The sequence below is a fragment of the Clarias gariepinus genome, chromosome 28 (assembly GCF_024256425.1).
Source record: "Clarias gariepinus isolate MV-2021 ecotype Netherlands chromosome 28, CGAR_prim_01v2, whole genome shotgun sequence".
Lineage (NCBI taxonomy): Eukaryota > Metazoa > Chordata > Actinopteri > Siluriformes > Clariidae > Clarias > Clarias gariepinus.
Window position 1 is genome coordinate 20,306,125 of NC_071127.1, and position 26,568 is coordinate 20,332,692.

The 26,568-nt window shown below is 39.0% G+C and overlaps 2 protein-coding genes across 4 annotated transcripts in view; both read right to left on the minus strand.

The window, feature by feature from the left end:
• The window catches only part of LOC128516134 (histone H3-like), a 575,451-nt gene that overhangs the window by 442,110 nt on the left and 106,773 nt on the right, over positions 1 to 26,568 (minus strand). The gene's annotated exons all lie outside the window — the stretch shown is intronic.
• The window catches only part of col11a2 (collagen, type XI, alpha 2), a 54,474-nt gene continuing 27,954 nt past the window's right edge, over positions 49 to 26,568 (minus strand). For all 3 annotated transcript variants that reach the window (XM_053490416.1, XM_053490418.1, XM_053490417.1), the window contains 49 exons: positions 26,460 to 26,513; positions 26,286 to 26,339; positions 25,791 to 25,844; positions 25,355 to 25,399; positions 25,136 to 25,189; positions 24,189 to 24,233; positions 24,042 to 24,095; positions 22,736 to 22,780; positions 22,563 to 22,616; positions 22,271 to 22,315; positions 19,544 to 19,597; positions 19,414 to 19,458; positions 19,229 to 19,282; positions 19,012 to 19,119; positions 18,844 to 18,897; positions 17,787 to 17,840; positions 17,583 to 17,627; positions 17,299 to 17,352; positions 17,175 to 17,219; positions 17,028 to 17,081; positions 15,575 to 15,628; positions 15,402 to 15,455; positions 10,221 to 10,418; positions 10,000 to 10,053; positions 9,813 to 9,920; positions 9,622 to 9,729; positions 9,469 to 9,522; positions 8,579 to 8,632; positions 8,342 to 8,449; positions 8,190 to 8,243; positions 7,970 to 8,023; positions 7,813 to 7,866; positions 7,672 to 7,725; positions 7,474 to 7,581; positions 7,338 to 7,391; positions 6,724 to 6,777; positions 6,195 to 6,248; positions 5,832 to 5,885; positions 5,474 to 5,581; positions 5,244 to 5,297; positions 4,968 to 5,129; positions 4,743 to 4,796; positions 4,621 to 4,656; positions 4,471 to 4,524; positions 3,982 to 4,264; positions 3,714 to 3,826; positions 3,514 to 3,582; positions 1,298 to 1,534; positions 49 to 1,205 (listed from right to left, as the gene is read on the minus strand). In XM_053490416.1, coding sequence (XP_053346391.1) covers positions 1,059 to 1,205; positions 1,298 to 1,534; positions 3,514 to 3,582; positions 3,714 to 3,826; positions 3,982 to 4,264; positions 4,471 to 4,524; positions 4,621 to 4,656; positions 4,743 to 4,796; positions 4,968 to 5,129; positions 5,244 to 5,297; positions 5,474 to 5,581; positions 5,832 to 5,885; positions 6,195 to 6,248; positions 6,724 to 6,777; positions 7,338 to 7,391; positions 7,474 to 7,581; positions 7,672 to 7,725; positions 7,813 to 7,866; positions 7,970 to 8,023; positions 8,190 to 8,243; positions 8,342 to 8,449; positions 8,579 to 8,632; positions 9,469 to 9,522; positions 9,622 to 9,729; positions 9,813 to 9,920; positions 10,000 to 10,053; positions 10,221 to 10,418; positions 15,402 to 15,455; positions 15,575 to 15,628; positions 17,028 to 17,081; positions 17,175 to 17,219; positions 17,299 to 17,352; positions 17,583 to 17,627; positions 17,787 to 17,840; positions 18,844 to 18,897; positions 19,012 to 19,119; positions 19,229 to 19,282; positions 19,414 to 19,458; positions 19,544 to 19,597; positions 22,271 to 22,315; positions 22,563 to 22,616; positions 22,736 to 22,780; positions 24,042 to 24,095; positions 24,189 to 24,233; positions 25,136 to 25,189; positions 25,355 to 25,399; positions 25,791 to 25,844; positions 26,286 to 26,339; positions 26,460 to 26,513 — 3,720 coding nt within the window. In that variant the 3' untranslated portion in view covers positions 49 to 1,058. The remainder of the gene's footprint in view (positions 1,206 to 1,297; positions 1,535 to 3,513; positions 3,583 to 3,713; positions 3,827 to 3,981; positions 4,265 to 4,470; positions 4,525 to 4,620; positions 4,657 to 4,742; positions 4,797 to 4,967; positions 5,130 to 5,243; positions 5,298 to 5,473; positions 5,582 to 5,831; positions 5,886 to 6,194; positions 6,249 to 6,723; positions 6,778 to 7,337; positions 7,392 to 7,473; positions 7,582 to 7,671; positions 7,726 to 7,812; positions 7,867 to 7,969; positions 8,024 to 8,189; positions 8,244 to 8,341; positions 8,450 to 8,578; positions 8,633 to 9,468; positions 9,523 to 9,621; positions 9,730 to 9,812; positions 9,921 to 9,999; positions 10,054 to 10,220; positions 10,419 to 15,401; positions 15,456 to 15,574; positions 15,629 to 17,027; positions 17,082 to 17,174; positions 17,220 to 17,298; positions 17,353 to 17,582; positions 17,628 to 17,786; positions 17,841 to 18,843; positions 18,898 to 19,011; positions 19,120 to 19,228; positions 19,283 to 19,413; positions 19,459 to 19,543; positions 19,598 to 22,270; positions 22,316 to 22,562; positions 22,617 to 22,735; positions 22,781 to 24,041; positions 24,096 to 24,188; positions 24,234 to 25,135; positions 25,190 to 25,354; positions 25,400 to 25,790; positions 25,845 to 26,285; positions 26,340 to 26,459; positions 26,514 to 26,568) is intronic.

Consider the following 26,568-nt stretch of genomic DNA (forward strand, 5'->3'; position numbering starts at 1 on the left):
GTTGTCATTTGTTCACATCCACAGCAGTAAGGTGTATAAACAGGTAACTCCAGGTGAAACACCACATTTTATTTTGTACTGTAAAAGGGTTCGTTTTGCTTCAACACCTTGTTTTAATGACTGAAAAATAAATACAATAAAACATGATTTCTATACAAAGGGTTTCTAATTCACATTGTCAGCATGAGCAGGTAATGATAGAGTTTAGTGATGTGAACTGAAGCTTACACGGAGAAAACACAAGCACAGGATGGCGATCTCGAACTTCACAACCCAGACGAGGAATTCCACGATAAAGCAGAAAAATACAGAGACCAATTTATAGAACTAGAAATGCTGACACTAGTCTGTATGACACAAACTAGCACAACTCGAGTTTTATTCTTTATATATATATATATATATAAAACATATTCTCGTCTGCTGAGTTAATCCTGGGTCCGTGGGGTGCACACGATAGAAAGTGTGTATAAGCTTTAATGACTCTACAAGGCATGTACAAGGAGTCGAGGCAATTTACAGATCTCTGCTGTGCAGAATTAGAAACAAAGGGGAAACAATAATAGCTTCAAACGGAGTGATCACACAGGGCTTAGGTAAGATTAGGGTGAAGGCTGAAGCACAGAGGTGGAGGAGAAGAGACACCTGGGGGACAAAGAAGTGAGAAAGAAAGATGAGGACGAGGTGATCTGAGACACGTTGCTTTAGCAGTTGCCCCTTTTATGGCGTGGCTCATTCCAGAACACTCTTCCTGATTAATAAGCCTCGATGCATGCTGATCTTTACAGGTGTGTTTCATCAGGTCTGCTTCCTCCATCTTCATCTCACCTTTTTTATAGTTGTTTTTCCCTTTGATCTGTACTCTTACTTTGCTTCACAATAACTTCTATGTGTGTGTTTGTGTGTTTGCATGTTTGTGTGTCCACATCTTAGATCGTCTTTTTTTAACATGTATTTATTCCAGCATGCATCTGCGCCAGATAAATGCACCTCTGAGTGAATCCAAGTTACTGTGTGTCACTTGTGTCTGGTTTTGGTGTTCCTCTGGTTCTGTAAGTTTATCCCAGGAAACAGACGGGTCCGACTTCAAAACCAAACTTCTGATTGGTCTCCCCAAAGTCTGTGATCTTGATGTCCATGAGAGGAAGCTGCTCAACTTGAGGTGTGTTGATCTCCAGAATAGTTTTACCGTAACCTTTACGATACTGTAAATAAGACAACAAGCAGATTTATTTTAATTGGCATTCATTTCCTGGTGATTTTTTTTTATATTTTGGAAAGAAAAGTAAAAACTTACAGAACAGCCATCAGTGAGTGCCTTGATGTAGGGACTGGTCTTATAGGTCAGTTCTTCATCATTAGCAGCCTGGAAGCGCAGTGCCCTCTGATATCTGTCGGAGGCAGTGTTATCGGCCCAGGCCACTGAGTGGTGGCAGTGATAGGTGAAGTTCTGATGAGCCTGGATGCTGAGCAGCCGCAAGAATCCCAGCTGCACTACGCCCACCGGCTCACCATCTGCATCCACATAGGAGAGCTGAATAAAAAAACAAACAAAGAACATTGAGGTCAGAGTAAGAAATAAGAAAAGCGTCTCTTCTGCATATACAGTGCAATCCAGGATTACTGAAATGAGCATATACATATAGAATACATACAGTAATAAGTCGATTCTACCCAAAATGAATGTTTTAGTGGTGGGAATACAATCAGGTTCATAGATATTGGAACAAAAGACATTTTGAGAGGGTATTTGGCTTTTGTACACGACCACATTGAATTTAAAAACAAGCACTTAAGATATGAGTATATAACCATATGGCATTACCCATTCACATGACCAAATACAAACGCATTTTTAAATGCATTTAATACGCATTTCACTGCATATCATACCATGTATGGCTGTGCATATGACAAATAAAATTTAAATTTAAAATGCTAAGGTTGCTTCCTCAAAATGCTTTACCAGGCCTTCAGCTGCTGCTCGTTTAAGTCTTTCTGCCTTCAGTCTTGTCTTCAGTAAGTGAAAAGCATGTCCTGTTGGCTTGAGATCATGTGATTGACTTGGCCAGTGGCATCCTATCAGTTTTTCAGCATTTGGCTAAATCTGAGCAGAGAGTTTAACTCTATACACTTCAGACTTTATCCTGCTACTTTTATCAGCAGTCAGGTCATCAATAAACACCAGTGATCCCGATTACCCTGGCAGACACACACACTTATGCCATAACACTGCCTCCACCATGTTTGACTGATAATGTGGTAAGCTCTGGACCATGAGCTGTTCCTTTCTTTCTGCATACATTTCTCTTCCCATCATTCTGGCACAACTTAATTTTGGTTTAATCAGTCCAAAGAGAAGTTTTACTGGCACAATCTAATCCCTCCTTTCTCTTCTTGAGCTTTACCAGTAGTTTGCACCCTGTTATGAAGCGTCTGTGTTTCCTTCATAGAGCTGTCTCTTGATCGTAGACGTTGACACACCCACCTTCTCAAGAGTGATCTTGACTTGCGAAATAAGTCAAGAGATGTTGCGAAAGAAGTTTGCGTTGCTGAGCTCACCAGTTAATTCCTTCTTTTGTTCCAAGCTGTGGGATTGATCACACCCTGCGTTTTTGCTCTCACTGTTTTTTTTTTTTTGTTTAGTCTGTTTTTTTTTGTCAAGGCTTTTTATCTGCTTGATCTGCTAGTCATGAACACGCCATAAAATGGTCTGTGTGTGTGTGTACAGTATGTATGAAAATTGTTCCTGAATAGTTGTAATTCCTGAATGTTTAATGCCACCCTTAGTGTTTTATTTCCTATTCAATATGTTTGTGTATATAGGGTAAATGTAAAAAAAAATTTTTTATTGTTTGCAATTTTCTGCGATTTCGTCACTTGGGAGTGTTGTTTATGCTCGTTAAAAACCATCATATCACCTAGGAAAATGTTTTATTTTACCTGATATATTAACTGAAGCCGTTGAAATTGATCTTTTACACCCTGTGCATTTACATTATTAACCAAACATGAATTTATGTTATACTATGTGCCAAGGCTAAAAAGGGAAGAGCAGAGAACCCGAGAACCCTTTTCCCCTTGTAATGCTTTGCCAGAAGATGAATGTAGGGTGGATCTTACATTTTCCTAAGCTATGCATTCTTTCCAGTCATAGGGGGAAGAGATTGAGCTTGTATAGGTTTTTCTCTGAAGCCCATTCAAGGTGAAATTTGATGTACTGCTTTGTCATCCTATGTTCAGGAACTGGTCTTGAAACAATCTTTGTTATTTGTTATATATAAAACTTTTGCTTTGTGTCTTATGTTGTTCTTTCGGCCGCTCATGTTAAGGCGTCACCGCAGAGGTCTATCCCATCCGCATTCAAAGAGGCACAGGCTTTACGCCGGATGCCCTTCCTGGCTAACACAGGCTTGGATTGTGGATGCTTTGCATTTAATGCCTGGGTATCGAACCGGAATCAAAATTTTAGGTTGTCATTTCCACCTGGAGATTAGATGAGGAAATGCTTACCTTGCTTCCTTTATCAAACTGGCTGTACCACGACTCAGGCTTCTGCTTTGGCCAAGACTTAATCTTCACCTGAAAGATTAGAGAAAGACCATAGGATGCATAACTTATCACACACGAATGCAGACGTTTGATGAACCTGTACCATAAAAAAATTATAAAAGGTTTTTCCAGTATTTTCCATTATATCTTTATATACTTACATTCTGCACGTCCTTGGCAGGATACAGGCATGTCTCTCCACCTGCTGTGAAGTTGCAGTAAACCTTAAAGGAGTCACGTGCACAGCCCTGATTTGGATCAATCCAGTATTCACCTATACACAAGGAGAAAAACAACAACACAGTCTCACTTTTAGTCTGAGTCAGGGTTCTTAACATCCCTGTATTATTAGTATTACTGGAAACATGAGAAAACAGAATCACTGTTCCTTATTTAGCTGCAACAATGATAACAATGAAATAAGCATACCATCTTTGTATTCTGACTGACTCAGCTGGAGGTCCAGGCAGGTGCGGGCTGGGCTTTCCTTTGTTCCAAGTGGGAAGCGTATGCTCTCGATCTCCACATGCAGGGCATTCAGAGAACCCATAATCTCCTCCATATCTTCATTGCCGGTTAGAAACTCAGTGCCTGTGGCATCAGCTGGGGCAACCTCATCATTTTGAGGGAGCATCTGACTGGCGTCGATTGAGCGCTTGGACTTTTTGGGGATTGTGTAGGGCAGGGGCTGGATGACATCACCAGGAGGTCCCTGGAGAAGGAAGTGGAATCAGAAGACATTATTAAGAGGTGTAGCCCTCAATTAGTTTTAATTATAATGTTCTTTTAGGGTGTTGGTCAGCATCTTCCATCTTCTTCCTTTAGTACATGATTCCACCATTGTTTGTTCTAATGGATAAATTGTAGTCTGGTATATTTATATCATCCTATATCAAAGTTAATGTTTGGTGAACTTACAGGGGGTCCAGGAGGCCCTTGTACACCTTTCTCTCCTTTGGGACCACCTCCGCCCTGAAACATAGCAAACACGTTTTCACATTAACATAATATTTGTTACTTGTTGATGTTACACTGACATATCTGTGATAAAGATTCACAGCTACTCACCGTAGCACCCTTTGCTCCCTTAACTCCCCTTGGGCCCTGTAAAAAGTGTGTCAAATTTACCCTTGCGCTTATTTTATGTATCTTGTACTATATAAAGAAGGTTTTGCCAAATAAATACTTACAGGCAAACCAGGATGACCAGAGGGACCCAGAGGCCCAGTTCCACCAGACACACCCTGGAACGCAGCACAGCATATGATATGCAACACGTGCTTATTGAACAAAACTCAAACTAAAGTAGTCATATTACACTTCATGGTATATGGGGACCAAATATTATGGTCCTAATCAATGCAGGGAATGCATTCAGAAACTGAGGTTGGTGAGGCTGTTGGTGTGTCACTCACAGTTTCTCCCTTGGATCCTGATGATCCCTGAGGTCCAGGTAATCCTCTGTCTCCCTTTTCTCCCTGCTCACCTGGAGGTCCAATCAGCCCAATCATACCTGAGTGTCCTTTTTCACCCTTAGCACCAAAGTCACCACGCAGACCTGGCAAACCTGCAGGACCCTATGAAGGGTGAAGAGGTATGGCATTTATTTATATATAACTTTACTGCCAAATGGTTAAATTAAATTAGTATGCATATGTGTTTTGTACATCCTAAATTAGAGAAAGACTTACTATTGGTCCATCAGGTCCTTTCTCACCAGTGTGACCAGGAGCACCTTGTTCTCCCTGAGAGGAATCGATAATCATTGTAATTTAGATCGGTTCAGTAATTAATCACAATGGATTGAAGCAAATCTAAGGTGTTATATCTAATTTCTCATATTAAACAATTATAAAAAAGGCCTATACAAAGAAACAAAGAGAAAATGTTGGCTAGTAAAGTAGACCACGTGAGAGCATACCACTGAACCAGGCAGTCCTCTCAGACCCTCTGTTCCTGGTTTTCCAGGAGCACCCTGTGGCCCAACGGCGCCTGTCTTCCCAGGGGCCCCGACAGCTCCTGAATTCCCCTAGAGGTTAAAAAGTAAAAAAAAAAAAAAAAGTACTAAAATAAATACTAATATTTATATAGACTCATATACTCAAAATATTTCTATTTGGGGCCGCCGTCTCTTCAACTCCCAAATGATCCTGTAATACATTGCTATTTTTATAATACAATTCTGCCACATCAGTAAAATGAAGTATAATGACTGATTTCTCCAAGAGTGCTATAGTATTAAAGGTTCCTATTAAATAATGAAATGATATATTCTTTACCTTGGTTCCCTTCTCTCCAGCTCGGCCTTCAGGTCCTCTTGTGCCTGCTGGTCCCTTAAAAATGATTGGTTGTATTTTTAGAAAGCTTACGATTAAACACCGAACACTTGATCAGTTACTAAAATTGCATGAAAGCGTGATCGGACATCAGTTTAGCATCTCGGTATTGTGCAAAAATGCTACCAGGCCAGATCAGGACAGTGTATCATACAACCAACATAAGGTTTGGTAATAGAAATAATTAAAAAATAGGCAAAAGCAATAAATATGAGACTTACTGGTACTTAACCCTTTGCAAGGATGTCACTATTTTATAATCACTTATGTTTAAAAACCTATGTTATACTGTAAGAATAGACATACTCTTTTTCCTGGAGGCCCAGGGGGTCCGTTTTCACCGGAAGGTCCTGGTGAACCCTGAAATGATTATGAGAAGGAAATAAAAAACATGCAGAATATTATGCGAACATCAGAAAAGTCATTCATTTCATTTTCAGTCACATGGCCATTCAGGGTATTTTTTTGTTTGTGAACAATAATTGAGATAAAATGTAAAGTGCATTTTTTGTCAAATATTGATGCAGTTTAATATTACAAATAAACCATAAATACAGATGTTCTTTCTACAGACTTCTTTATGAAACATGTGCTGTAGATCTTTGCAGGAACTTTGCAAGAGATCCAACTTGTACAGATCAACACAGGTTTAAAATAAGCATTCTTAAACCAGAAACAAAGTACGGCTTCTTCACCACCGTAGAGCTGCTCTCTGTCCATAGTGTATAAAAGAGCAGAGTCGCTACATATGAAATTTTCCTTTACATAAAGGTTGGGTACTTCGTGTACACTTAAATTACTTATAACGTATGACAAAAAAAAAAATCCCACTTACTGCCTCTCCTTGCTCACCATCCTCTCCTCTGTCTCCCTTTGCTCCATCTTGGCCCTTGATACAAAAAAATAAGGATAAAAAAATATTGCACAATATATGCAAATTTAATGTTTTAGTCATGCTTAGATGATCTGATGGGTCTTCAATGGGAATTTACCAAAAAAAAAAATATATATATATATATATATATATATATATATATATAAAATTTTTGTAAATGCCCATTGAAGACCCATATTTGTATATTTAAGTTATATTTAAATATAGTAATATTTTCCCCCTAATGTGAGCTCATATAAGAAGAGCCCTTCCCCTAGCTTGTTGCTCAGGTCTGCTGCTCTCTATATGGGCGTGGCTTAGCAGTAGCTCATTTACACAGACACTGAAACAGTGCATTTGCAGGGGGAGTGAAACAGAGAGAATCTGAGGGATGAATGAGAAATGCTTTATTTTAGGGGTATTTCGGCTGGGGCATTGACACACACACACACACACACATACAGAGCTCTGAGCCCTCTGTTTACTTGTTAAATAAATAAGAATATAATAAGCCCCTTATATGTTGCCGAAACAGATACAGAACTAGGCCAGATGGAACTGTAATGTCTACTCACTCGAGGTCCAACTTCTCCAGGAGGTCCGGGATCACCAGGGAAACCAACAGGACCCTTTAACACAAGCAAGCAAGTTACTACTTAATCACGTTTGAGTCCACTTTTCTGTCAGGTCGATTCATACTTGAATACTTACAGGGTTTCCTTTAGGTCCATCATCTCCAGTGGGCCCCTTTCCACCTGAAGGTCCAGGAGTACCTGGCTGCCCAGCCTCACCCTTCTCACCACGTTCTCCCCTTGGGCCCTACCGTAGCCAACCAAATCCAATATTATTCCAAAATCTACCAGCTTTGAATTTTTTAAACAAGAAAATCAATTGAAAAAAAAAATTCACCTTCTTTCCTGGCTCTCCACCAACACCAGGTGGTCCAGATTCACCAGGTTCACCCTGTCAACACATCATATCACATAATCCATCAGCATAGCTTAAGGCATATGTGATACCATAGAAAAATAATGTATGTTGCATATTTACCTTTTCTCCACGTGGACCTGGATTACCCAAACCACCAGGGGGACCTTGAGGACCCTGATTATTTAAAAGAAAAAAATCATTAAAGCTCCTTTTATACTGTTATAGACTAATGATACGCTGTAGTTTATAATGTAATATAACTGATTAAATTACTCACATCAGCACCGTTAGGACCTGCTGGGCCTCGGGGTCCAGGAGGTCCAGGAGGACCCTAAAAGGTAGATCACAAAACCCAAATTGATCAACAAAGTTCTATGGGAATAAGTCTGGGATGTGGAAATGTTCAAATACGTGAATACTGCAACAAAGCAGTGTTTATCGATTCATACGCTCATGTCTAATTTTTATCACAGCACACAGAAATTCTTAAAACTTACCAGTGGTCCAACATCTCCCGTTTCCCCCTTCTCTCCTGCTGGGCCTGGCAAACCCTATATTTTAAAATTCATATAAATATATTAGAGTTGCATTTCTGTAAGGTAAAAATCTCTGACTGCGAGTGAGCTTGATATGTACTGTATGTTAATACCTGTAGCCCAATAGGGCCTGGAGGACCAGGAAATCCTCTCGTTCCTTCATCTCCTTTAGCACCGAATGCACCCTGCTGACCTCTGGCACCCTGTTCACCATCAGCACCCTGAAATTTTTTTTTAAAATTAATAATGCTGGCAAAAGCTCACGGTAGGGTAGGGTTTACTAATGGGTAATGATTAAACAAATAAATGTTAGATTATTAATGAGATGAATTGGAAAGATTTCTGCTTACCGCAGCACCAGGCTGTCCAACACCACCCATGGTCCCAGGTGGACCAGGTGGACCCTGTCAATAAACATGCATCTTATTAAAAAATGAACAAAACTTATACACTTACTTACTCTTTCATTTATTCTCTAAAGTGCTTATTGTATACAGGATAGTGAGTGGCCTGAAGTTCATTCCAGGGAACTTGGGGCATAAGGCACGGCCCACCCAGAACTAGGTGCCAATCCACTCAAGCACTAGGAATTTGGGAACGCCAATTAGCCTGGTCACCATGTCTTTGGTCTATGTGAGGAAATCAGAGTTCCCAGAGGAAACCCACCAAACATGGGAAAAGCATGCAAACTTCCTAGAGGGCCGAGGCCACAGTGCTAACCGCTACACCACCATGCCACTCTAGAATACACTATGCCCAAAATTGGAAAAAATGATAGAAGCAACTTTACTTTAACTTTAACTTTAAGGCCTCCCGCACCGATCGGTGCATAGGGCAACGAGTGTTCTCCATTGTGTTCGATCAGCAGCCGCAGCTTCGGCTTCGGCCCATGTGAGGTCGACAACTCTCAGGTCGTTCGCAAAGATTCGCCGCCATTTTTTCGTTATTTCCGTAGCGGTTAGGTTTTTTACGGGGCGGGTTGCTGGCCCAGCGCCCAACCCTCCTCCTTTCTCATCCGGCACTTGGGAACCGGCAATGGTGGAGCAAGCAGCAATTATATGAAATACTGTATACTAAATCTAAAATCTAAGGGCAAACTAACAAGCAGGTTTCACTTAAATATGTATGAAGCATTCTATGGACTTCCACACTATAGAATTAAAATAATAATATAATAATAATAGAAATAAACAATTCAAATAAACAATAAAAACCTTTTGCAGTAAGTATATCCACTTACATGTTCTCCCTTGGCTCCCTTTGCACCCTTATGCCCATGCTCTCCAACCTCACCCTGTCAAAAGTTAAATCAAATTAATTTAAGCAAAAACTGCCACTGAACTGAACCAGGGATTAATCTTCTGATTATGAGTAGAGGTAAATTGGTTCTGACTTTGTCACCATCCTCTCCTGGAACACCGAGAGGTCCAGCAGGACCTGGAAGCCCAACTGGGCCTTGAACACCATCACGACCAGATGGGCCAACTGGACCTTTCTCTCCCTGGAACATAAAATTACGTCACCACTTTATGTTAAGTTTATTAAAATGTTCATATTTTTAGTAAATCTGAGCTAGAGACTCACAGCCACTCCTTTCTCTCCTGCAGCTCCAGGGGGTCCCTGAGGTCCAGGTCTTCCAGGGGGGCCGATGGGACCAGCTGTGCCTTCAGAACCCCTCTCACCTGGCGATCCCTACATAACAATTTAGTTTAGAGACGCTGACATAAATGTAATTCATGAAATTTTTTCTTCTGTGATTTTAAATACTAACAGCTGGTCCAGGAGGTCCTGCTGGGCCTTCATTTCCTTTCAGTCCTCCACCACCCTATTAAGAGAAAAAATAACTTATGAAGACATCTACTACATATTCAGATGTCATGCAGTCTCAAAGTTCTGAACTGATCATAAAAGCAGCATTTTGCAATCATGATAAATAAAGCAAATCTGAGACAGGGTTACAGTATATGATTCCTCTTAACACTTTGTCCTTACTGGTGTTCCGGGCAGTCCTCTTTCTCCAGGAAAGCCTCTCAATCCAGGAGGTCCATCTTTTCCTGGTCCACCAGGGGGACCAGGATCTCCTTTGGTTCCTTCCTTACCAGAAGGGCCAGGAAGGCCTTGCTCACCTGGTGGTCCAGGGGGTCCGGAGTGACCCCGCTCTCCCAATGGACCTGTCTCTCCAGAAGGACCCTAGATACACAAAGAACAATAAGAGATATGAAACAGTAATATGACTCAATGGTGGCAAGACATACCTACAAAAGAGAATGATGACAAATCATAATACAAAAAAGTGTTGTGGTGCAACATGACCACCAGGGACAGCAGTGTCAGCAGAGTTGGGCTATAAAGGCCTATTATTAGTTACACTTACTGTACAGGTATATGTATGTTTGACCCAATAAGATTACAGTTCTGTAGAATTACTGTAGACGGGGCACGATATGAACACTGACTTTGTTCACAGTCAAACTTTAACAGTCTGTCTACATTTTCCAACATTATATAAAACTGATTAAAGGATGTAAAACCACACCATTGACAGATAGCCTTCCAGGAATCCCAATCTCAAGCCAACCTTTCACGGTTGATTACCCACTGTTCGTGCAAATCATCCTTTTTTCATTTGAGGGTCCGGCCCTCTTGCAGTGCCTACACCCTTGCTATCACCCTCTCACCCTCTGAGTCTGAGAGCTGTAATCATCATGCAGCAAGCATGGACCTGGCAAAGGAGGTGCGTCATTTGGAATACCTATAGAGGTAGGCAGTTTATCTGTTCGTAACAGACAAACAGCTCACTGCCCAAAATGTTTTACAGACAGGACAAAGACTTTGAGCCGGGATACGTTGGCAAACAACTGGCTAAATCTGTAGTAGTAGACTGTGAAGGTGTGGTAGATGTTGTGGACTTCAGTACTACAGTATGTAAACTGAACTGATAAACTGGGAACTTGAGACACTAGGGAAACCAAAGCTACAAATAATTTTAAGCATCTTAATGTATTTCCTACCAAACTAAGGAGACATTTGGCTGAGAGAAAGAAAAGCCTAACAAGTAGTAAACACCCAATGTTTACTGACCACTTCTATTTTATTTTGCATTTTGAACTATTAGTTCAAGTTCCATGTGTGATTTCAGGTAAGGAAGTTCCATGAATAACTGTCACTCTCCACTTATGGCACTGTTTGCTGCAGCACACATACAGTGGTGTTCAAAATAATAGCAGTGTGTTGAAAAAAGTGAGTAAAGCTCCATATCCATATAATAACTTTTAATTTAAATCACATAAATGCATTGGACACCTGCACGTTCTATTCTGAATCACAACATGAAAAAAAATGTGCCGAATGGATTATTAGTTTAATGTAAGTGAAGAAAAACAAATATTACCCTGTTCAAAAAAATAGCAGTGTGGAGTTCAATTAGAGAGGTAAATTATTCAGAAAAAACAGACGTCAAACAAGTTCCCCTTATTTAAGGATAAATGCAGAAAAGGTTGTCCTGTGCAATGGAGATCAAAACCAGAAGGATGTGAAAGAAAACGGAACTACCATTCAAATGGATCGAAGAATAATAAAATTGGCAAAGACTGATCACTCAATGATCAGTTCCAGCATGGCAAAGAACACCTAAAGTCACCTGTACTGTTACTATTAGAAGACGGCTATGTGAAGCCAAGCTATCAGCAAGAAGCCCCGCAAAGTCCCATTGTTGGAAAAAGACACATGCTGAAGAGGTTACAGTTTACCAAAGAACACATTGACTGGCCTAAAGAGAAATGGTGCAGTATTTTGTGGACTGATAAAAGGAAGATTGTCCTTTTTGGGTCTCGAGGCCGCAGACAGTTTGTCAGGCCCCCAAACACTGAATTCAAGCCACAGTACACTGTGAAGACGGTGAAGCATGGAGACACAAGCATCATGATATGGGGAAGCTTCTCGTACTATGGTGTTGGGCTTATTTATCACATTTCAGGGATCATGGATCAATTTGAGTCCATCAGAATACTTAAAGAGGTCACGTTGCCTTATGCTGAATAGGAAATGCGCTTGAAATGGGTGTTTCAACAAGACAACGACCCCAAACACACCGGTAAGCCAGCAGCATTTTGGTTCCAGACCAACAAAATTGACGTTATGGAGTGTCCAGCCCGATCCCCAGACCCTAATCCAATAGAAAAGTTGTGGCCTGACATTAAAAATGCTGTTTCTGAGGCAAAACCAAGAAACACAGAGGAATTGTGGCGTGTAGTACGATTGTCACAGATGTGAAGCAGTTCTCAGACAGCAGGTTATACAACTAAATATTAGTTCAGAGATTCACAAGGAAGATTAAACTTCAAGCATTTCTGTTTAAACTGTAAATTCATCAATTTGTAAAGATGAGTGATGACACTATGATTTTTTTGAACAGACTAATATTAGTTTTTCTTCACTTACATTAAACTAATAATACATTTAGCACATTTTCTTCATGTTGTGATTTAGAATAGAATGTGCAGGGGTCCAATGCATTTATGTGATTTAAATTAAAAGTTATTATATGGATATGGAGCTTTACTCACTTTTTACAACACACTGCTATTATTTTGAACACAACTGTACCTATCTCTGTTGCTAATCAGATAACCTGATAGCATGACCTTGAAACCAGAATGCAAAGTTTAGAGAGTTTAGAGTTATTGTCGCCCTAAAACTGAGGACCTCCAAATAGTGATATTCTTATAAAATATTTGGAGATTGTGTAGTAGTAACAGTAGTAGTGTAGTAGTAAATCTGTAACAGATTTTACAATTTCTGGAAACCTAAGGAAAATATGTTTAATGCAGCTTTGGTACAACAACAAATCTATTTCTATAGTGTCTAACAATGTTAAACACACTGTTGGGCATCTTCCAGCACCCCTCCATCTACAATATTTCAGGCTTCTTTATATTTAGAGTGCAGATGTAGAAGTTGCCCTCAATTCTAACCACAACTATTTAACATGGTTAAAATCTGGAGACTGATATAGCAAGTGCAAAACACTGACTCAGTCTTTCTGTGTTGAGTTGGGTGTGTTCTTATCCTCCGACCGGATTTAGCCTAAAATATCCTAGTCCTTAGCAGAAAGGTTTCACTGATTCACTACAATAATTTATCTTTCTCTATAATACTGGATGACAAAGAGATTTTATTTACAACCATGCTCGTCTCTAAACCAGTTTGTAAACATGAGTTATAATTTTTAGAAATGTCAAATTTGTTTGGTTTGGGGAAACATTATAAAAAACTAAACAAAATGTCAATGGTTTCTGGATGACCACAATTCCATCATGTTCTTATTTGCTCACTTTAAATACATTTACATGTTATACCTTTATTTACATTTCATATGGTACATTATGAAATAACCCCTGAATAATCCAAACATCTCGATTGTCTCTTCTAAAGGAGGATCTTCCAATCAGGAGATCAGGGCCCGTATTCACAAAGCTTCTTAGGCCTAAAAACAACTCCTACGGTAAAAAAGTTTAAGAGTAGTGAGGAAGACTTTTAGGAGGCTTAAGAGTTTCTATAGCAGAGGACAAAATGGCAGAAAGAAGAAATATTCTCCAAACACTGAACGTAAAGCTAAAAGTAAACATTGCTCTTCTGTCCAGTTTGTTTTTCCTGTTGTTTTACTTCACTCCATCTCTCTTGGATTGTTGGCTACATACCATCCAAAAGTGCAACTAATAAACTTTTCTGCCATCATGTAAATTGGTAAAAGGGGAGCCATTTTTTCCCCATCAATCTAAAATGGATTACGAGTACTAAAATCCGTATGATAAATTAATGTAAGAACTTAAATATAGTAACTACTGCATGGAAGTTGGTTGCTTTAAAAGTAGACACATTTTCAACATTTGGCTGTTTTAATTAACTTTAAGGTATTTAGCTTATAACAGAAACTTCACATAAAGTAGCCTGTAGTCATGATTATACAATTTCTTTATATACAAAATATATTATCATACTGTATATTCCATTTTTACAAAGAGCACATTTCAATACCTTTACAGAGTTATTTTTATTACAGATCACAGTCCTTGAATTGCTGCATCATCCCGAGCGGCAGGATCAACCACATCTCCCCACTAAAATAAAGGTTTCTGTACCTTCTATACTCGGAGTTGCTCTGAGAAGTTTCCGAAATCACTTTTAGTCTAGGACTCCCAGCTGGGACGTTTTAAGCTAAGATAGGAGCTCTCTAAGAGAATTCTAAGAAGCTTTGTGAATACAGGCCCAGGAGTCTTGTGGTTAAGAATAACACAATTTGTATATTCAAAAGTATACTGAGATTGTCAGTATCCATAGTCTAAAATACACAGACCAGCCATAAATTTAAAGCAACCTAGGTTTTGGGTTCTCGTGTCTCCGCAGCAGATCTGCCCCTTCAGGTCATGGCTCCACAGGGTCTTTGAGGAGTACTGTGGTCCCTGTCATCAGGACGTTGGCAGTGGATCTTTTGGGTGTTGTGGGTTGTGGCGTGGGGCCCCAATCAATCGGACTTCTTTGTCTGGTGGATCCCATGAGGGTCCATCAAATTGGGATCTGGGTAGCTTGGAGCCATTAAGTTTTTAGTGATTTGTGCTGCATTGGCTTTTCTGTGGGATTGGACCAGACAGGTTAGCCTTTAGTCCCCATGGGCATAGGTGAGTCATAGGTGTCCATGTACTTTTGGGCATAGGTGAGTCATAGGTGTCCATGTACTTTTGGGCATAGGTGAGTCATAGGTGTCCTTTTGCCAGTTTACTGGGGCATAATTGCATTGTTTTGCAAAAAAGGATGTTTAATGTCTAATAGAAAAAATCCTTTCTTAAGTGTTTTTGGTAAAGTTCGACAGTCACTATGCAACGACCAATGAGCTGAAGAGACTGAAATTTACTGTCTGTCAGTCCAGCTGCAGTAAGAAACCCCTCCTTTGTCAAAGTTCTCCCAGAACAAAGTTCTCCCAAAGACAATAACCCAAGCTCAAGATCAAACCCAGAACCCTGTGTGATTTATAATTTATTCATAACTGAGATGTATACATTGAGTAATTTACAGTAATATATTTATTTGCATTCTATAATATTATACATGCAAACAATTAAATACAAACCTATAAGAATATAAATGGTAGGTACATAAAGGCTAAATAAACCTTACCTGAGGTCCAACAACTCCAGGAGGCCCAGGAGGCCCTGGCTTGCCTTGGAACCCCTATGAAAAAAAGGCCATTCACTTAGAAAACTGAACACAGATTCTTGAGGAGCTTGTAACAGGAAAATATGCATAGTTTATTGGCAGAGAAATAGAGCTTTTAACTAATAAATACTTACAACTTCTCCTCTTTGTCCAGGATGTCCAGGCAGTCCGTCTTTCCCGGGAGGTCCCTTTGTACGTCACAGGTTATTTTTTTTACACAGAAACAAATTTTTTTATACAGAAAAACATTCGAAAAGCATAATTAGTACCAAGTTAATATCAAGTGATGCATTTTATATGATCTGAAATGATTGTTCTTTTATACTGATCCACATGACAATGCTATCAGTGCTCAGGGCATGAACAATCAGTCCTGATATTTATAATGGTTAAAATAAGACAGTATAAAACATCTTATTAACCAAGAACTATGCTTCCTTTCCATCTGCGGCAACTCTCACCAAACAGGTCAATTTTCTCTTATAAGTTCCAGGGAAGTTTAATAAAATGACTCTATTAATCTTTTATAGCTCCGATTATAGTTAGTTCTTTTGCATAAAACAATATTTTTTGTTTGATTACACTGTTTTTTAAAGTAACTGCAGTACGTATAACACGTTGTGATCTATGTCTTTTTGTGTTTTGTGAATTATCGACAAGTGATAATTTGGACCTGGCAAATATTTAATGGCACTTCAAATCTGAAATCCTTGGATAGACTCCCTTATCCAGAGCGATTATAATACAGTTAAGCCAGTTGAGGGTTGAAGGGCCCTGCTTAAGGGCCCAACAGTGGTAGCTGGTGGTGTTGGAGTTCAGACAAATTAAGCCAATGCGGAGGGAATAAACCTGCACTTCCTCAAATATCCACTGGGACAAAAAGTGAGTCGATCCTCATAGAGCCCCATGTTAAAATGTCCAACTTTATAGCTGGAATAAATATGTTTATAGCCTGGTACAAAAGCTAGATAACTGTCTGGGGGGTGGATTTTATGTAACTTATAAGTTAAAAGTAAGCCATGAAGTTATGCACAAGTAGTGGCATGGCCCATTTTGAGTGACAGCTGCTGCTTGCTGTGCATCACTTTAGCTAACCAGCCAACTGGAATCATTGTAATTTAAATTACCACAAGAAATGTATGAGTTGTGCATCACACAAGACAGTGTGTAGGGCATCTATGAAAGACTTCAATTTAATGCATTAGCATATAAATTTAATGTAGCCACCTTAGCATTTAGCAATGCTCAAGCTAAGCTTGCGAATTTGTGGGTGGCAATTAAGGAACATCTGTTCCAAACAACAGCCAGGCTCCATTCGCTCTGCCCAGTTGCAGAGGCTCTTCAGTAAACCTATGGGTGATGTCACGGAGGGTTTGTCCTGTTCTTTTCAGACAGTCTGTGTTCTAAACCTTTGACCTTCTGATCATTAGTGCAACCGCTTAACCGCTGAACTAACTTACAGTAAGGCTACAGTTAAGAAATTGTAAATCGTGCATGTCATGAAAACTTCGCAGTTAAAGGTTCAAATTTACATCCTCAATCATAATTACAATCTCTAATCATTTAAACAGAAAAGATTTCTCTTACAGGAGGTCCCTTTGGTCCTGGAAATCCATTTACTCCTTGAGCTCCAGGTAAACCCTGAAATGGTGCATAACACACAAAGTCAGATTCATTGCATGAGGATCATTTTAACTCCTTGGAAATTATTTAATAAACAAACAAAACCCCTACCCTCTCGCCTGGTGGTCCAGGAGGGCCGTCGCTCCCGGATCCCCCCTGAAAATATCATCATCTCGTTGTTCAGTGCGTTAATATAGTGATGTAACATATAGAGAATAATCTCATAGTCATGTACCTTAGCACCCGGTTTTCCAGTAGACCCACGGGGTCCTCTCTGTCCTCTAGGCCCCTAAATGTGCACACAGATATCACTGTTATTGTGGTTGTAAAGCTCTAATCGAAGCCTGAAGCAGGTAAAGGACAAATATCCTGTTTCTCCAAAAACGTTTGTACTAATTTTTAACATTGTTTATGTATAGCAAATTAAGCATAATTATTTGCTATACTTTTATTAATATTTGAACATTAAAAAAAAAGTAAAGAAAAAGAACAGGATAGAAAAGAGGAACAGAATCATACCGTTGGTCCTCTCAGTCCTCTTGGTCCAGGTTTCCCAATCAGACCCTGCAGATAATAAAATTATATAGATAATCTAGAATAATACTCAAATTAAATTGTTTCAGTTAAAAATTAAAACAATTCAAGGACACTAATAAAATTGAATCATATTAAATCAGCTTTAGACCTCTAGAAATAAAATGACTTTAACACTGTAAGGCTTACCCTTGCACCTTTCTCTCCATTTGCACCAGGGAATCCTGGGAAACCGAGTGAGCCCTGAAACATAAAAGAAGACTCTGAGCAGACCTGGCTTTTCCCAATTTGTGTTTTCCAGTGTTGAAAATTACAAATTAAGTAAGAATGTAAAAAAATTATGAAGCATTCTGTCCCTGCTGCTCTACGCTACTAGGGGGTGAAATTCGTCAAGCTGAGATGATACAGTTATCCAGCGTACAGTCGATCAGCTCGTTTTGAGATGATTTTAAATGTAGCTTTGTTTAAATGCTTGATAAAATCTTTTCTTTTCAACATTTTAAACAGAAAAGCTAATAAATGGTAACCAGAGTTGCCAGATTTAGGCAAAATTTTTAATAATAATAAATGAAAAAATACCTGAAAACTATCCAAAGCCAGCTGAGCATTGGGAAATGGAGACACATATTTATTCATTCATCTATTTTCTATGGCGCTTATAGAGACAGGGGGCCTGGCGGCGATCCCAGGAAGCTACAGACACCAGGCAGGGGACATCCTGGACATGGTCCCAGTTCACGCACACTGACCCGAGGCAGGAATGAAACCCTTAACCTTGGAGGTGCGAGGCTACTAAGCCACCATGTGTTGGCACCCTTTCTTATTCATTTATTTGTCTTGCCATTTGTGAAGGTCACCATGGTGCGTGTGCATTTCTGACATACAGGCATTATTTTGTTTCTTTACTTAATACTTACACAATATCTGACAATAGAAATGGTTCACAATTTACAAATTGTCTTAACTCCAATTTGCAGATATAATTTGATGTGATAATCTTAACCCTGGCAACGCTGTCATTAACCGTCCATCTGTACAACATCATAACAAGAACTTATATGTTTTTTGTACTTTATTGTTCATTTAAAAAGAGGTGAAAAGTATTTAAGAACATGTATGTCTTAGAAAAATGCAGAAAATTTGTAAATGACTATAAATTCACCTGCCTCAAGTATAAATGCAATACATTAAGCCAGATGAAAAAAAAATATGAAATGAAACTGTGAAGTACAGAGGTAGATTTTACCTTAGGTCCTTGTCTTCCAGGATAACCAGGTAGACCAGGTACACCAAGTTTACCCTAAACAATGGAGCTTTTTCAGTATAATCATAATAATAATAATAATAATAATAATAATAATAATAATAATAATAATGCAGTTAATGCATTATAGTGCAGTTTTGACAAACTTACCTTCTCTCCAACTAGGCCAAGCGGTCCGTTGTCTCCAGGAGGTCCAACACGCCCTTTTGGACCCTCAGGCCCATCCTCTCCTCTAAGGCCTGGTACTCCTACCTCTCCCTATTCATACAGGCAGAAAAATAAATCCCCAACATTTTTTAAATGGATTAGTTCTCTAACAAATGCAATAGTGAGTATCGTTCCTTCTTGAGAAGGTTGTGGTGATTACCTTGTCTCCTTTAGGACCAAAATCTCCCTTGATTCCTGAAAACCCATCTTCTCCCTAAGGATGACATATAGCACACTCATTACATATACATCTATAGCTACAGCATGTAACATAGTGGGCAGTTACAGAATCAGATGTTCTCAGTAAGTGTCCCATTGTCTTAAACACAGAGACGGCTCCTCTACCTTTTCTCCTTTATGTCCCTTGAGTCCACGGATGCCTTGAATCCCCTGGGAAAAAGGTTTACTTACATTTATTCCCATATTCATCTACTAACATTTAAAGTGAAACAGCAGACAGAGAGACAAGTCACACCTTAACTCCACGGGGACCGGGATAGCCAATTCCACCCTGAGGACCGCTAGGCCCCTGAGAAGACAGTGAAAAAATATATATTTATGGCGTCTCTGCCATTTTAAAGCCTGTTAATAAACTATAATCAGAGAAAAGACACCGTGTTTACAATCAAAAAGTGATAAATATATAAAGGTTTACATTACGCAGATTTATTAACCGCATATGTTGTCATTTCTATAGTAACAGCTGACTCACACTGACCTGTTCACCAGGTGCTTTGCATAATCTTCACTTAAGACTCGTAATATAATAGACAAACGAGCATGCTTTTTTAAAAGACAATATTATCTCATTATTCAGTAGGTGTGTCTCATGGATACTCTATTAAAAAATGTGTTAACAAATGTGTCATTTGTTAAATAAATAAATAAATAAATAAATAATTGTACACCAACTGTCCTGGAAGGGGGGGGGGGGGGTGGAGGGAGGTTGTGGTGTTGTTCTTATAAAGTTTACAATAACAGAAGCTAAAGTTCGTTCCCTGAAACTCATTAACATTGTGGGACCAAAAAAACAATTCAGATTAGTGAGCAATGATCAGATCAAGTTCCCACATGGATAACATTTACCTAGGTTTACACTTCCACTTCCAGTCCCACTGAACATTCATTCGGATCGGGTCAGGTCAGGTCAGACTGTTTTGACTGAGGTGGTTGCATGATAAGTTTTATTCATATTGTGCTATTATTCCCATTATTATTTTAAGGTCCATTTAAATAATCCTCCTCCTACATGTGATATCTCACACGTCAGTCAAGGCACATGACACAGTAAATAATTGTGTACTACTCACTCACTTACTCATCATCTATACAGATTTATCCTGTTTTAAGGGTCGCGGGGACCTCGAGCCTATCACAGGAGAGTTAGGGCACAAGGCGGGGTACACCCTGGACAGGGTGCCAATCCAGAGTACCCGAAGGAAACCCACTAAGCACGGGGAGAACATGCAAACTCCATGCACACAGAGATGGGAATCGAACCCGGACCATGGAGGTGCAAGGCGACAGTGCTAACCACTACACCGCCTAAATGTGGACTAATTAATTTTAAAAACAAAATATCTCTGCTTACGCTTCATATACAGACTTGAGAATTACCATTAATGCTGATTAAAAGTAATAACCTACAATTAGGTTTTGCATAATGTTTATCCATAGTTTACAAATTTATTAATGACAAGGGAGCGCCGCTGTAGTTTAGGTATTATTATAATTATTATTTTATTATGATGATTATTTATGATGATTATTATTTGTTATTATTACAGTATTAATTTTTTAGAAGCCCCCTTTTTTTTTTTTTTTAAGTAACACAGTCTTTTAAAAAAAATATTATTAATATTCCTGTCAGGGTTAACCCCTAGAGGGCGCCTTGTGCTCAGAGACTCGTTTTGTGTTTTTGTTTACTGGACTGCATTACCCAGAATGCACCTTGGTCAGGTAATGGGAGCACTCACCTGAACCGAGATGACTCATTAGTTTGATTATCAATAGGGTGTTTATGTTCTGTTGGTTGTCTAGCATTGGTTATATGAAGTGGACATTTGTTTTTGTGTTATTTTGTTCTGTTTTAGTTGGCATTTTTTTGTAGAGCTGTTTCGTTAAGTTTGCATCTGTCTTGCAAAGTATCTGTGCTGTTGGTTTGACTCTTTGTCTGTGTGTCTCTTTGTATGTTTCCTTGTCTGTGTCCCTCCAGGTTGATGTGTCTCCCAGTCTGTCTTGACTCCCAGCCTGTCTTGTCTCCCAGTCTGTCTTAGTCTGTTCAAGCCCCTAGTCTGACTTCCTAGTCTGTTGAGAATGTTCTGTTTGTAACAGAATGCTCCAGCATAAAGCCAACTTCCTTTGTTTATGTTTTGTTTTATGTTTTTTCGTTTGTTTTGTTAATGGAAAGCCCTGTACGTCCTCACCTCTGCCTCTATGCCTCACCCCACAGCAGCCCAAACATGACAATTCCGTTTGTTTAAACTAGTTGGGATCCATTAGTTTTTCTGACTTTACTAATCAAATTTTAATTCTAATTTTAATTTGTCACATACAACCATAATCATATGTAGTGAAATGCTAACATGACTGTTCGTGACATTGAAAGGTAAAGAAAGTAAGGAAGACAAAATGCTAATAAGAATAAAATAAAAAATAATTAAATATAAAATCTACAATTTTGTTACAATTAAGTAAAAATGTGTAAAGTATATAAAAATATCAGAATGTAAAAAGGTAAAAACTGTATGAATAAACTGCATTAACTATGTGAAGCTGAGGTGTTTAAACTGTTTAATGAAATCCTAAACAGAGGTATTGAATCAGTTATTAATTGTTAATAATTTGTACCAATTCGATTTTGTATGAATTTTGTCTTTTGCTCTTTTACACGGGTTTCTGGTGTTATTTTGAGGACCAAGGTCGTGTGATTCGGTCCTGGTGTCGTGGCCTATAAATAAATACAACGTGGGTTTAGTGATGTGAAGATTATCATCATGTAGCATTTTTCTCAATTTCTATTTTATCACAAATTTTTGCCAAATATTACAATCTTTCATTTTTTAATGAAGAATGTGTCTTCCCTTTTGCATTTCCAGTTACATTTAATGCTGTTGAACATCCACAAGACCAGTCAGTTGTTGTTCTCATGTAAGAGACATGCCCTGACGTAGAATTTCTCAGTGAAGTTCCACAGACTGACCTGATTTCCTTTTGTTCCACCTGGGCCTTCCTTTCCTGGGTGACCCTGTACGCAAAGAGAATGTGTACAGATAGATACAAAAACATCCTTCATGCAAAACAAACATGTCTCCGAATAATCTGCTACAGTACTAGTAGATCTAGTGTACTAGTGTACTAATGTACTAGTGCCAGTTTTTGGTCCCACTAAATGGCAATTGTTCTCCATGTTATTATTGATAAAGGAGGAAATATAGAGGTGTTTGGTGACTACAGTAAATGTTCTTAACACAAGATGAAAAGCAATGCCTTACCGGAGGACCATCAGCTCCGGGCATGCCTGGTAGTCCTGGCTTTCCTGTAGGTCCCTGAGGAATGCCAGAAAGAACACTCAGATTAGTATTTATCCATTAAATCACCAGAAAGGAAAATGTGATCAGTCAGACACCCTAAGTCTATAACTGGGGTGGCGTCCTGTGAGGATTACCTTCTCTCCTGCGGGGCCAATAGCACCCTGAGGCCCGGGCATTCCCTGTGAATCAGAACATACATGAGGTGAAGATGGGGTTCAGACTGAAAATAAATAAAGTGCATAACAAAGCGTAATACATAGATATACTGTACATAAAACACATTTGCATTTATCCTTTACATTTTTATAAAAATATCACCTGCACTGAAAATAATATTCATGCATCACTATATTCAATTTAAGGGCAAAAAACATGTAACAAGAATAAGTGGTAACTAATGATAAATTTATGTTAAACTTATTAAATAGCAGTACTTATTTTACTTAATTAGTTAATCTGTTATTGTAATATACATGTAGTAACTATTTTATCAATATGCAAAAGCCACACAAGACTATAATCACTTTTATAATCACTTTTATATCACTTTTATAATCACTATAATCACTTTTTGGTCTTTGGTATAACCATCAAGAAAAGAGCATTTCTGGACTTTTACATTATATTGATGATAGTTTGATGACAAAAAGTTCCATGATGCAGTAAAATTCTAGGAAAACTCAAAATCATTGATGTTTAAGATTGTCATCCTTATACGCATAGCTATATATCTGTTATATAAACAGCTGTCTTGTGGAACAACAACTAACAACAATAGTTTAAACAGTGCTGTGTGATATAACCTCAAATTAATATCATGATTAATTAAACATATTACCTTAATTATGATTAATGATAACTATTATTTTGGTGTTTGTTCTTTTGCACTTGTAGTTCACTGACAGGGTTTGTACTGTAAATTTGCTCAACTATTAAAGTTGGGATACAGGACATGTCACAGACTGTACAAGGCAAAGTCATGTGACTACACAGGCAGCAATGTTTAAGGGGACAGTACATATACATATTGGGGAAAGTATTAACAGAACAAAACAATCATAATAATAATTGGCAAACTCATTCCTTCTCTATATCATGTGCATGGCTGAAGAAGGCCGGGAGCCTATCCCAGGAGACTTTGGGCACAAGGCGGGGTACCCCATGGCACAGGATGCCAATCCATCATAGGTCACACAACTGCAAACATTCATTTACCCTCCGGGCAATCTGGAAACCCCAATCAACCTACACTGCGTGTCTTTGGACTGTGGGAGGAAACCGGAGTACCCAGAGGAAACCCACTAAGCACAGGTAGAACATGCACACAAACAGTTGGGAATCAAACCTTTAACCCTCGTGGTGCAAGGCCTTAGTGTTAACCAGTACGCATTACACAGTGATTAATTAATAGTTTGACATTAGTAAGTGTGGACTACAAACCTGTGTTCCTGGTGCTCCCTGCTGGCCTGGAGGACCGGGTTCTCCTTGAGGTCCCTGTTAAACATGAACAAATAAAGGAAAAAACAACAGTCTGCTTATCTGTTGCTGAAGCAAATTAGCTAAATATCCATAAAGAATTTTACTAACCAGGCTTCCTTTTGGCCCATGAGGTCCATCACTTCCACGTACACCCTTAAAGAGGATTGAAGAAACAGTGAACTCTTTATGCTCTCGGATAGTATATTATTTATTTGGATATTTGTCTATTTTATAATACTTGTCTATTTGATGGATATTTATTATTTAACATTGCTATAATTGACCTTTACATACATTTACATTTAGACATTTGGCAGATGCTCTTTGTCTAGGGTTATACACACAGACACCAATCAGCCGACATTAAAACCACCTAGGCTTTGAGTACCCCTTGTGCCCCAGCATGGCTCTGGCCCTTTGGGGAATGACTTGGGGGAGGATGTTAGCAGGAGATCTTTTGGGTGCTGTGGGTTGTGGGGTTCAGTAGATTGGACTTTGTTTGAGGCATCCCATGGTGCTCAATTGGATTAGGATCTGGGGAGTTTGGAGGCTGGGTTGGGCCTTGGCTCTTTACATGGTGAGCTGTGGTGCACTGGGTGTTCTGTTGCCTTTCTATTGTAACTTTGTTTCAGTAGTTTGTGCTGCATTGACTTTTCTGTGGGATCAGGCTGGGCTTTGGTTCCTGTGGGCATGGGTGAGCCTCAGGCGCACATGATGGCCATTAGTTTACTGGGGTATAACTGATAATCAATGTTGCTCACCTCCACAGTGGGGGTGTTTGTGTTATGGCTGAGCAGTGTATATACACATTGCCTTATTTCAGATTAGATCTTTAGTTTAAAGCTTAATTTTTTATGTATTAAAATAATAGATATTACAATTGTACATTACTAACAAAAAATGCACTGTGGGTTTTGACACAAAATTATCTGACCTGTTTATGTAAATTATAGTTTGAGTAAATAATGTAAGATAGGTGTGTGTGTGTGTGTGTGTGTGTGTGTGTGTGTGTGTGTGTGTGTGTGTTTGAGTGTGTGTGTAGACTGAATTATTACTGGAGGTCCAGGGATGCCTGAAGGACCCTTTGGCCCCAGCAACCCACGAGGCCCCTAGACAAGAAGAAAATAAAATCACAGTCAGTGTGAACTATATGCAGGGACGCAAATAAACCTAGCAGGTATTACACAATGTCTGATATAACATTAAAATTGTTATTAATGTTATTAATAACTGGGTTTTGTGGAATTATGAATTATAAGAACAGAAACACTCACTGGTTCACCCGGGAGTCCTCTGGGCCCAACATCTCCGGCATCTCCCTGAGAAAATAAAGGAAAAAAATGAAAGCAGGCTTTAGGATCCAGTCAGGGACATACTACATACCATGTGACCATGTGTGATACAAAGGTAAATGCATGCTATAGAGCAGGGCTTCTCAAACTTTTCAAAAAAAATTCCATGGACTCATGCATGTATCACTTGAGCAATTAAAGCAATTTTTTTTTTTTTATTATTGCAGACCTTGTCATTTCTAATGTGTAATTTTTTGGGGCAAAATCACTTCCTGATTTTAATTTATAAACTGCGGCTGGATTGAAGCTAACAATACTTAAGCTTGTTTTGATGAATGAAGATGGACATAAAGAGTACACACTATATACATAGAACACATTAAACAGATGCTACTAACATGCTATACACCCCACTTACTCTCTCTCCATCCTCTCCTTGGGGTCCCGGTGGTCCCATTGGTCCAGAATTTCCCTGAACAGAAATAAGCCAAAGGAATTTTTTTTCTTGAGGAACAATGGAGTAACATATAGTTACTGTAAACAATATGACAGGAACAAGTGTGCTGTTGCAGTGAATATCAGACAAGATTGTAAATATGATCTTGCTTTTATATAATTAATACTGACCGACTAATATTTCAAACATAGGGCAGGTGTGTATTTAACTTTTTCTCCATCAACATTATATAGAAGCTGGATAGATGAACAGGTTTCCAGTATGTCTTTTAAAGTAGATGTTGAGTCATTTGTTTGTCTCATGGAGGAAGCTGTTGTGTAGTCTGGTGGTGGAATTGATGGAAATGGTGGTGGAATTGGTGGAAGGGTGTGTGATTGGCAGTAAACAATGTTGGTGGCTTTACAAATGCAGTGGTTCAACTTATTGTGATGAAATCACAATAATTGCAGTACTCACCCGATAACCTTTGTCTCCAGGTAGACCAGGCAACCCATCAAATCCACGATCTCCCTAAAACAGACAGCAGAAACACATGTAAAGCTTTTAACTGCAACCCATCCACAATAAGTTATCTATGTATTATTATTTTTACTATACAGTATGAAGCACTGCACAGAACAAATGGCTGACCTTAATTCCAGGCTCTCCTGGCATTCCACGAGCACCATCAGCACCAGATCGGCCCTGGGAACAACACCAGGAGCGTTAACAAGCTGCAGATTTAACTGTTTGACATCAG